General features: G+C 45.2%; 1 protein-coding gene across 4 annotated transcripts in view; it reads right to left on the bottom strand.

Moving 5' to 3' along the window:
- Positions 1 to 592: 592 nt before the first annotated feature.
- The window catches only part of nfic (nuclear factor I/C), a 30987-nt gene continuing 19002 nt past the window's right edge, over positions 593 to 12577 (bottom strand). For 2 of the 4 annotated variants that reach the window (XM_039810548.1, XM_039810550.1), the window contains 3 exons: positions 12044 to 12218; positions 10711 to 10799; positions 593 to 8346 (listed from right to left, as the gene is read on the bottom strand). In XM_039810548.1, coding sequence (XP_039666482.1) covers positions 8326 to 8346; positions 10711 to 10799; positions 12044 to 12218 — 285 coding nt within the window. In that variant the 3' untranslated portion in view covers positions 593 to 8325. The remainder of the gene's footprint in view (positions 8347 to 10710; positions 10800 to 12043; positions 12219 to 12577) is intronic. The other 2 variants (XM_039810546.1, XM_039810549.1) reach the window with 1 other exon arrangement.

Raw genomic sequence — 12577 nt, 5'->3', positions numbered from 1 at the left:
TGCTCTGTGTCTGCTCTGCTCCTGTTTGGTACTACTGCTACTGCAGACTGATGTGTGTGATTGGGGAACACTCTTACCAATAATGTCCTCCACGGGAGTGTAATCTTTTCACCTTCATGGATCCTTGCTGGATGGATTTTCATTTCTCACCTGTACCCGAACAACATGGCCACCTCTAATCCTCTGCGGCGTTGTTTAAATGCAGGGCTGTTTCTGTTTCCTGTCGGGGCGCCCGCTAAAGCGTGTTTTACAGTAACCGCAGCCCAGCTGGCGCGTGCATATGTGACGTCATGAAATCGCGTGACTATTTATACCTGCGTTGGTGGTCGCGACACTAGTTGCAGTCTTCTTCTGAACAGCGGTGGCGCTAATGAGCAAAGGCTTTGTCGCGCGCCGCTGAAAAAAAGAAGAGCCGTGCGCGACCTCGGCTCGTGTGCCATAAATTGGACGCGCCGGCCGAATATTACGTCATTTTGACATCACAATGTCGCACGCCACCTTGGATGCGTCTAGTATATAACACGTTTAAGACTGCAGACTGGCCTCCACAGTTGTCATGATATGAGCAGATATGAATAACATGAACAGTCAGTTGTGGTATAGCTTGTTTATTGATGGTATATTTTTGCATAGGGAAACATACTCATTTCCAGTAATGAATTCATCAGCATTTGCTGATAGCAATGGCTAAATATGGTTATAATGACATATTATCAAAGATGTTAATATCCCCCACAGCAGAACAACATTAGGTCAGAAACACTGGTTCGGACAGCTGTCACTCATTCAAACAGGGACAGAAAGACAGACCCTGGACAGACAGGTGTTGCTTCAGACATCCTGTCCTGTCCCTGTCTCAATGCAGTCTTAGAGGAACACTTTACATCATGCAAATAAAGGTCGATTATTGAATTTAGCTTCAGCTGAAAAACATCCAAAGGAAAAGTACTCAAAGCTGGCGTTGAAGCTGCTACAAACTACATCCAGTCCAGAGCAGAGCCCTTTCCACAGTGAGCGTCTCCGGCCAGGTCAATGTCAGAACACAAGAAAGACAACTATTATTATCTTGTACTGGCATAGCAAGTCATGCTTTGTCTTCTGATTGGCTGTCAAGTTAATATCAAGTTAGTTAGTCAAGTTAGATGTGAAACTTCTGGTACAGAATGGGTTCTTTGATGGGTTCTTTGGGAAGGGACCATGGTGTGATAATGCACTCTGAGATGTTCCAATTTAGAAAAGAATAGACTTATGACCTGGGCCTTGGGGTACCTATCATCTATCATTGATTACCGATCGTCCTGACGTTCAGTGAGAGTGAAAAGGACTGTGGCCTGTGTGGACTGGAGTCATGCAATAACTGATGGAAGCTGTTCATGCCTATGCTCTCTCTGATGTAAGGGATATATATCTGGAAGCAAGCAAAGCAGTCCTTTACTATAATATCTGAAAAGTTATGAGAAGAAAAATCCTTAAAGTATGAGACTGCATAAAAATGTTCTCTGAGAAACAACTCTTCGTTGGTTACAAACTGTCTTCAGCACATGGATTATGCGGTGTGCAGGAGCAACGTACCCGCACATACAGAAAGGAATCAATATGGCATCACCGTCACAGGAAAAACCTGCAGCTCTACAAAATCTGATCAGAGGTTTCCAACTGCTGCCAGTCTGAACTACAGAAAGGCTTTGAAGGGCCACTAACAAATACATTTCAAGTAAGAAACGGCAAAAAGAAACAAGATTACAAGGTTACAAGGTTTTCAGGCAACAGCAAGGTAGAGTGTGACATGGCATTAGTCGTTTGTAGAAAAGAGCCCTCTATGAAAAATGCCCCCAACCCAAAACTCAATTGTTAGATAGGAACCTTTCTGCAGATCTGATCTTCTGTTCGCCTGCAGTTAGAACCAATGCAGTTAGAACTGCTCACCATACTAACCCTAACCTGACAATCCCAATCCTAAAACACTACTGATTCTGATATGATGAATCCTAACCATGTGGTTATTCTCTGCTAACAGTGCTGACAGCGGTCAGGTTTGTACCGCAGAGTGAAGACAAATCTAGAGGGAACTAAACACCAACACGTTAACAACATGCAGCCAACTCGCTTAAATAGAAACAGACCATTCCCACAGTGGATGTTTCCATAAGAGTAAGCAGGATTTGTGACTTTTCATCCTGCCAATCATGTCAGCTCAGCAGCTTCGACCAAGTTTAACACATAGCATCAAGTGGATCCATACTTCAGGTACACTGGGGATCCTGACAACTGCCAAATGGGACACTCTGGCTCCGAACTGAGGCAACGCAAAGAAGGTAGTAACAGTAAACCGATTGATGCTAAGTGCTAATGAATGCATAGTTAACCAATAGCTCCTGAATAAATCAAGGACTGTAAAGTAGACAATAGATGTTAAAGAGGCAGTACGTAATGATTTGTTCCTGTAGATACTTACGTAGCAAACTGTGCCTGAATACCTCAAATAAACTAAACACTGCATCTTGCTTATTCAAGTCCCTCATGTTATATAGTGCGTTATACTGAGTTGTTATTTGGCACACATTATTGTTTATGAGTTAATGTGATATATGGAATTAAGCATAGGTAAAAATGTGCTTTGGATATAAAAGGACCGATACACCGGCTATTTCCCTTTCCCCAGCGCAGCATCTTTCTGGTCCAATGCTTCGACTGCCAACATCACATGTGCCTGGAGAATATAATAACGGTCTCCTGACAAGGGGGGGGGGGACGCACTATATCTCCAAAAGCTGAACCTGTCAGGAGGTGGAGAACAAGAGTGTTGACTGAAGGCTGTTCAACAGTAACTAACAGAGGGAGAGATGCGTTTCAGTCAGGATCTAATGGGGCCTTTCATTGACGGCCATTGATGACCAAGTAACAACTCAGTACGATGACGGCACAAGCTTTGTTACTAACAACATGAACAACGGCTCTGTTCTTCAAGTGTCCCAGCAGGCCGTGACACTGAGCCGACACGCATCCATTCACTGCAGCAGGAGCACCTGGAGTGATCAAGGCGTCTCCTTTTTGGAAAGCCTGGTGAGCTCAGTATGCTGAGAGATTCAGGAGATACTTGTTAGCTATTCATCGGTTAGCATGACGCTGCTGATTAGTTCCCTAGTTCCCGTCTTTGGTGACCTTATTTTTTTCACCAAGGCGAAAATAGGTCACATCTGTCAATCCGAGCTAAATGAAGAACATTATTTATAGTCTGTGAGTGTTTCCTCTAGACGTTCCTTCCACTCTTTGGGTTGTTTTATGGCTTGTAACCTGCACAGCCCATCTCCACTGGCCAGGTCTGATGATGTCCCAGTAGACACTGAACAAAGCAGCCAAATGATCGGCACTGCTTCTGTTTGTTGCTGACCTGCTGGTATATTTGAATAGAAAGTGGAGAGCTCAATGTTCGCGTGAGAAGCTGAATGCATGTGATGAACACATTATTCTCAGCTCTGCACACGTTGGACTCCAGATGTCCTGATCATTGTTATTATCTGGCCTAGTTTGATATCGAGACCTGGGCTTACTGTAGGACTCGCTATTTCATTTATAATAACCGACTGTCTCTACTTCGTACATTTTGTAGGGTGGAATGAAGAGACACTTCACTCAGCTGTGGACGCGTTTTGGCTCTCTTTTGTGCATGTTCTACTGTCAGCGAGAGAGAAAAAGAATCACAAATCATAAACCTGCCCCAACACACAAGCAAACCTCTCCTGACAGCCTGGAAACCTACAGACTCGGCTTAAATAGAGCGTACATCATCTCACAAGTTCCATCCCTGTTGATCTTGGCTCCAGGTAGAGCATACGGAGCAGTGCTACGATGTGCTGCGGGAGACAGCTGATTTACAAGAAAGTATTACGCTGGTTTCGTTGTTATCTTCAATTTGAACTAGAGAGACTTTAGTTGCCCTGCACTCAGGTTCCTGTTGTGCATCACAGGCAGAAACAACCATGTGACAGTCCAGCTTCATACCTGGTGCTGCTGGAGACACAGATCACCACAGTTGTCTCATTTAGGGCATTATTACCGCCAACATATCTTTGATTCAAAGAGGGAGTTCAAACAACGGCCTGGTATCTGTGACTCGAGCTCTTCAGTAGACACAAAGCTCTGAGTTCTGAGCTTTCTGATCGTCACTACTGAGCATATTTTATTTAGTTTCAGGTGTGTGTCTGTATCTGTATCCTGTGCTCATTTCTAAAGCACTCTTCACTAACGAGAGGTCCACTACCATCCAAGAGCTGCCCCAGGACCTGAGTCAGCCAGGTCTGCTGGCTTTCCACTGACCGGTGTTCAGTGTCCATCACTGATCCAGTGTCAGATATTAAGCATTCTAGTTCCCTTCACCCCGACTTCCAACATTGTCTCTCTCCATAAACAGTGTTTGCCTTTCATGGTCCGTCCTCGCTCACGCAGCTGAGCTTAACTCCTCCCATCTCACGGGTCTTCCTCTGCTACTTGGCCAGCATCTCAAACATCTATTCATCCTTTCTTTATGACTGATAAGTCCATGTTGTACACATTTTACACACACACTGCAGTGTTTAAAACTATAATACTACAAGCAACACAATAAAAACAACACAAGAAATAACTAAAGACTAACATGAATGCCAAGCAGAGTAAGAATAGTGTTACGTGCATGCACCCATATAAAAGTCAAACTCATCTATGGCCTTTGTGGTATCTCGTGCCGTGATTGGTCATGTGGTCAGAGTCATCTTATGGACGGTGTTCCAGTGGCCAATCACAGAGCTGCTTAACATCTCTCCATTAGATGGGGTTGAGTGGCTTGGCCACTTTGGCTAAATGCCTGACAAAATATTCACAATAAGACTTTTCCCTGCAATAAATACTGTCAATCGTGTATTTAACACTTCATGTGAGAACAGGACGCAGGCAGAGCTGAGGTTTGTGTTGGGAGGACCTTCCATAGTGTTTGGTTCGCAACATTTCACCACTGTCAGTGTCACACACACACACACACACACGCACACCGATCTGAGCCACATCAGCTGCTTACAGTGGAGGGACGTCCGAGACCTGCTGCTACAGCTTATTTCCAGTTTTAGTCTCTCAGCACTTTGACTCCAGGTTTCTGAGCTCTCTGTCGTCATGGCGATGATTCACTTGGTCATGTGAAACAGTATCTATGTGGTGGGCCAATCCCCACACCTACCCTATCAGCTGATGACCTGGAGGTCAGGGTTGGGATGTGTTAGCTCAGCTCCGTGCAGAGCTCTGGACTACGTACACAACAGGTCCACAATGTGTCCTCCCATGTGACTCTCAAGTGTCATTCCCCCAAATGTACAGACTTTCCCCTCCCACTGTGTCCAGCGTGATGGTAGCAGAGGATAAGCAATGCCCCCCCCAGCCTCTGCTTCATACACTGCACTGTTTAAGCCAACACTGTGTACCTGCTACACCGCTTCATGTCGAGCCATCACACATGCAGCTTTTTTTTGTTGCTGTTTTTTAAGTGCTACCAGCTGTACCATGAAAAGTGTGACCACTTTTCCTTAATGTATTATTGTTGTCTAACTAAAGGCAAGGCACATAATGTGTTTCATGATGTATCGTGCAAAATAGAAGTTTAATAACAGGGATATTATACAAATCTAAAGAAAGAGACAGCCCTCCAATCCACTGAGGATAGAGAGCAGGATAGAGAGGGAGAGGTATCATCAGTTTGAGCCATGCATTCATTTGGTCGCCATAGCGACCAGGGCAGCACCATGCACTGTACATCAGCTGGAAGCCAACTTTAACCAAAGCCCAGCTCCTATCGGCACCTTCAGTGTGAACTCTGAAGCCTTGCAGACGCTGACACTAACCCTAACCCGGGGAAAAGGAACGGAAAAGACCCCTGTGATCAGACCGAACGCAAACCGAACTTTAGACACGGCAGTCAACAGAAAGACGCTTCTGTGTGAATGGAAAACAACGTTTTAAAGGACAAAGGACTGGAGGAAAATATGAGATGATTTCAAACACACACAGCCGCTCTCTACAGCGGGTTCACACTTCACTCGGAATGTCACTACCGTAGTTATCTTTTACTACAGCAGGTTACATCTGCAAATGCTTTTTGTGATCCCACAGATGTCTGCTTTCTGCCTGGAGCAATAAAAAACAGTGTATGAATCCAATATCTCCACTGACCGTGCAGCACTGCTCCACTCGGCTTCACCGGATGTACACTAGGTCTGCTGCTCAGACTTCTACCAGCAGTACACAGTACATTGAGTACAGCAGTGGGCTAAGCACACACCCTTGTGGAGCTCCGGTATTTAGTGACAAATAAAGTTAACTGCGGCAGCGGTTGGAAATATTAGTTTCACCCTCAGAAAACATTGGATCTTTCCAGATGGAAGACAGCTGTGGGACCACGGCCGTAAATTGCTGTTTGGATCACGGAGCAACGTCTTCAGACTGCAGAAACAAATTCATGTGAATAACGTGGAGGTGAAAATTTGCTTGCCGTTCATTCTGATTGCACCTCAACACAGAAACACCGATCCACATCCCCAGGCAACACATGTCACCAGTCTGCTTTACAGCTGCAAAGGCTTGGAGATTCAAATATGGCACACATTATAAAGTATGAGTTCCTAAAATTCTAATTTATATTCAGAGTTTTCATCTCCAAAGAGATGGCGTATGAAATAGCAAAAGGCCAAGGACACGTTTTACTACTGTTGCATTTCACAGAGAAGTATGAATAAATGATACATTTGATAATTTGATTCTGTCTTCAGATCTTTGACCACTGCACGCAGACATCTTGCTCTGTCTTCCTTCCTTTGAACGTGCGGACAGGGACTCATATTAAATGCTAACCTTGTCAAAAGTTAAAATGCAGCATGTCTAAGCTATTAAATGTATTTTAAAAGATTATTGAGTAAATGAAGCTGTGAAAAGCCAGAATATTGTTTCCTCACTAAAGAACTGTCGCATACGAGGTTGATGCAGAAAAGCAACCGACTGGTTTGAAATCGTTGACTTGTGGTGAACCATCAAGGTTGGACTTGAAACCAACGCTACTCCACAGACTGGTCAGGGACGCCTTCTGGACAAGAAACCTGGATTTTGTGCTCAGTTCAAGTCAGCGTGCACATGACCTGCTGTCATAGCAACCGCCGACACACCACAGCCTGCCAGCTGGGTAACATCGTTACCTTCTCATAGTGCAACGCTGCTAAATCTCTCTCTAGTCTACCTACATACAAGTACAAACCCCCAAACACAATCTCCTCAGAACAGAGCAGGGACGACACACACACGCACACACACACACAAATACATACACACACACACACGCACACACGCACACAAACACACACACACACACACACACACACACACACACACACACACACACACACACACACACACCATGCTACAGGTGCCTCTGGCTGCTTGGATAAGTGCTATCTGAAGGGAAGGATGCAGCAGGATATTAAAAAGATGTCCCAACTCTTCCCTGGTGTCCAGCTGTAGCATTGTGTGTTGTGTTGGAGGGACATGAATATAGCTCTTATATTCCACTATGACTCATTGTTTTTCGGATAAAAAAGCACAATCAAACAGTCTTAAAAACATGAGCTTAGCAAAGCAACGTAATTGTTTCAGGCTGATGATTGTCAATAAAAAAAGACAAAGCCTCTGTCTTTTTGGTGGGAAGAGAGAAAAGAATTCTTCAGACGATCCATAACACATTCAAAAGTGCAAAGAAACAGTACAAATCAACAACAGGATCTCTTTCTAGTCGCTTCAGAAAAAAAGGGAGGCTTATTTGCATATATTATAAGCAGCACCTGCAGCGGAGAGGGGCATTCAGGGTGTTGGGGGGAGGGGGGAGAGGTGTGAGGTCTGTGTCTGTCCCAGGGAGGAGGCCTTTACTGGATGTAGTGTAGAGACCCAGGTATATCCATTCCAGGGAATACACTAGGGTTACCGTAGGAACGGGGTGCTGAGGTCTGGTTCTGGTTCTGGTTCTGGTCTGCAGTTCATCGGGACCAACCAGACTCATCAGCTCACTGGAACATCACAGCTCACGTCAGAGGACATTTGGAAGAAGCGTTTAGTGTCTTGCAGCAAAGCTCTTTCTGTCCACCGTCTCTTCTGGGTTCATACAAATATAGAAATATATCCCACTGGATATTTATATAGATGTATGCGCACACTTCTACAAAGATGAATAGATTTTCCCTCTGGCAATGTCTGGACCACACTGCTTCCTGTCCTCCAGCACAGTACTGCCATGACAGTCAGCCCTCCTCCACAGGTCGCTCAGTTGCCCAGATACCAAGACTGTAACAGACACAAACACACGGTTAATATTCACACACACAGACACAGACACACATAGACACACACACACACACACACACAGACACACACACTAACACACACGCATATAGACACACACACACACAGACACACACACACACACACACACAAACACACACACACACACACAGACACACGCACCCACACACACACACAGACACAGACACACACACACACACAGACAGACAGACAGACACTATCACCATGTCATCAAACATAATATATATAACATATACTGTATATACATTATGAACAACTTTAAACAGAGCAGCAAATGTACATGTGTGACATCATTCAGTGCTTTGTTACACACTTTAAAGTTTCACACTTTAACTTTTATTGTGTCTTTTATTTAGATATTAATAAACGAATCCCTATTGAAGCATCTGTAAGTGACACATTACCATTTTCTATGATTTCGTACAGACTGTGAAAGTTGTTGTTCATACAAATAAAGATCTTCATTTATGAGCAGTGTTGACTCATTTCATGGAACATTTGGAAAAAAAAAAAAACACAGAACTTTACTTCTGTCAGTAGCAATAAGATAAATCAGCTGCAGCCCTATGATCACCATCCAGGTCCATGGTCCGACACCATCAGCAGGTCGGTCCTTACACTCTGGTTCTCTGGTGGCACAATAACTGATGTTTCATCTAAAACTATTCCTGATGTTCACCCCTCAACCCAAACTGTAACCATCCAATCAAATCAAGTCAATCAGTCAAATGACAACATGAACCTGAGGACTGTGTCCTGTCTGGACATCTGGTCCACTGTGCAGCTGTCCTCTTACATCTCACTGAGAGACAGCTGACTTACTGTACACACGGGACCACATGTCAACAAAGAGAATAGAGCTTGTGTTGACGCAGAATACACACACTTTACAGATACCACTTGTCAACGTCACTGTCTTTAGTATTTTAAGCACCATCTATGGACTACCACCTATTTCATAACTACAGCTAGTTCTCTTTCAGAGCAGAGCAGATAAGAAGGAAAGATAAGAAGCTGGATCCCTTGAGGTACACCGTTGGGCCTCCGTTCATGGCACAGTGTGCCTCTGCCATGCCTCAGAACTGAAACCACAGTCTGACGTGCAGCATTGACATCTGTCGGCTCAGACAAACCATTTGTCTTTTTGTCAGACTGAGCGTGGTGAAGCTTCTCTGTAGTATTTACGGCAGGCTGTTACCTGCAACAACTCCTCTCCCCACTCACTTACACACCTTTCAATGATCAAATTTCAATCACAACAACCGAATGACAAAACCACTGAGAGCGTATGTCACGTATTCAGCAGCGGCAGACTTTAGAGATACGCAGAGAGAGAGAGAGAGAGAGAGAAAGAGAGCAGAATCAGCTGAGCTGTTGGTGGAGCAGAGGCACTGCAATGCAGCAGCAGCAGCTCAACACACACACTGTACATGATTCTGGAGAGCTGCCTCTGTAGCTACAGTAGCAGCACACTGCACGCACACAGCTGCAGCTGGCGCCTACTGACCCACTCACCTCACCTACCTTACAGCTGGCTGACTCATACTGAGGCTTCTCACACACTTGTACTGTATGTTTGGACGGAAAGCTGCAAATAGTCCCTTTTACTAAAGGCTTATTGTATTTCGACCACAGAGCACTGAGTTTGTATTGAAAGCTCTTACGCTAACACCAGAGAGAGTCAGCAGCAGAAAGAGACAGCGTGGATGAGTTCAGAAATGTTACTTTCAGAGGAAAACTAAACGTAAATGAAAGAGCAGCTTAGGAAGTCTGGCGAGGACACATCCTAGTTCTAGGACAAAGGTAGAGACAACACGTAGCTGGTGTTAAACTACAGTCTAACCTCTCTGTGTGTTGGCAGTGGCAGGGGGTCTCAGCATACAGAAGCATCTTCTGCATGGCCAGGTGCCAGCAGCTCGATGGTGTTTTAAGCCCCCAATGTCTCCTTCCAGGCAGCACTATGACCGTTGACTTCAAGGCACCTAACCCCAACCTTAACCCTAACCATAACCATAACCATAACCATAACCATAACCATAACCATAACCATTGCCTAATCGACTTCAGGAAGCGCTGCGACCGTTGACTTCAAGGCACCTAACCCTAACCCTAAACATAACCATAACCACTGCCTAATCCTAGTGCCTTCCAGGCAGCGCTGCCTGGAAGGAGACGTTGGGGGCTTAAAACACTGATAAACGTGCCAGCATCAGTCAGTGGGAACTGATTCCTGGAGGCTCCCTAACCCTCCAACAATCAGGTTCTCTAGGGTCAACTGAGTCCCTGCTAAAGTGAGCTTGCCAATGTCAAATGATGCGTACTAACCTGGGCTTGGTAGAGTCCACCTGGGTCTCGGGGGGTGACTCCAACGAAGGAGGTGCGATTGGCAGGGGGGGTCCCAGGGGCCGAGTATGCTGAGGGTGTTTGTGCAACAACATCAGTCTCATAATGTAACCCCATAACCCATAACTCCATGGCACTTGTAAAGTTTAATGAGGCATTACTTTGAACTAAATCTGTCCATGTCACAGAGGAGCTACAACAGAGAATCGACTGATTCAAACACTGTCTATCTCTAGTCTGTGCTTGTTTCTACCATCAGGCAGCAGATCTCATCTCTCTTCCTCTTCCTTCATGGTCTGTCTCTTGCAGGCAGGAAGACAAGCTCCACCCAGCTGACCTGGGGGGTGGTGTTCCAGATTGTGGAGCTCCAGCCGCTTGTACCATTAGCCCATTTCTGCTGCAGGAACTTCTAGAATGTCCCAGGTTCTGCTGCTCTGGTCTCAGCCGTGGGGACCAGTTCTTGGACTACACTTCCGCTCCCTAGGTGATACCGACTCCCAGGTACTGCCAGGGGCTGCCGGCAGTGATTGGTCAAGCAGCTGTGACATCACATCACAATAAGGACAGCTCTAACAAACACAACAGCACCCACCATCTCATGTGGGGAGCAGGCTTTATAGGGAACACAAAGGATCACAGAGCACTCTGCTGCTGGACTAGCTGAACCCGTCCCACCCCACCCCACCCCGGCTCAGCAGGGACCTGGATCCTCGTCCTTCACAGTACACACTGCTATCTCATGTTCTCATAACTCCATCTACCAAAACTGGGGTGGGAAGCTCCAGATTTTTTAATTTTAGTAAAGATAAGGCGCCGACAGACCCTGAGTTTATCCATGGAACCTAATAATGCTGCTGATCTTTCCTCTGAGCTCTGTTCAGTCTGTCAGAGGACCATTATGCTGTAAGTCAACAGGAACAACACAAGGGCCAGGTTACCTCCCCCCCCCCTCTCTCTAAATGCATGGTGAGATAGGTTCACAGTGGTTTGTATAACAGCTAGGTTGGTAGATTTATTTAAAGGTATTTCATTGCATCTCTTTTTTAATTTCCCATGAGTTGGCATGAGTACATTTTCTAATCTGGCCTACAATATGTACTATATTTATTATTAGCATACATGTTTATTTCCATATAAAATGAGTCCCTTATAAACTCATAACAGAAATAAAAGGTTCTCTCCAACATGTTCTTAACACCAGCAGACCCTTTGGGTTCTCTGTCTCTACATGTTCCTGGACTATAAATGTTCTATCTATTGGAAGGTTAGGACTATACATAAACACGGTGAGCAGAAGTTAGTTTGGACCACTTACTGGGTGATGTGGGCGAGTTTGCTCCCCCATCAGAGGAGGTGGGAGTGGCCTTTGACTCTGCAGGCCTGGGGAGGGGGGACGGGGGAGGGGCCAGGGAGGACGCTGGTCCTGGCGGTGCCAACATCTGAGAGGAGATGTAGTGGTTGAGCACTTTGACCTGGTTGCTGCCATTCAGCTGGAAACACCAGAAAGACAGACAGACAAATGTAGTCAAACTGTGTTTCTATGTGTTAGAACGCTGCTTTACTTTATAAACCTTACAGTCGGCCATGGTAGTCCTAAAATATAGATCCCAAACATTGTTTTAGTTTATTAATTTGCACTCTGAAGCTAAAATCCTTTTATAAGCAGTTTTCCACATAGACTTAAACTATGATTCCCGGTTTGTGTAGGCAGGAACTAACATGCATCGCACTTTGAATGTCCAAAGTTAACTGGCGTTAACACTTATACCCTAGTCTATATCCAGGACGGAAGTTCCGCCGGATGTCCCTCATTTTAGGCCGGATGTCCCTCACCTTCCACTTCACATGT

The sequence above is a fragment of the Perca fluviatilis genome, chromosome 9 (assembly GCF_010015445.1).
Source record: "Perca fluviatilis chromosome 9, GENO_Pfluv_1.0, whole genome shotgun sequence".
Taxonomy (NCBI): Eukaryota; Metazoa; Chordata; class Actinopteri; order Perciformes; family Percidae; genus Perca; species Perca fluviatilis.
This window is presented reverse-complemented; position numbering and strand designations above follow the sequence as displayed.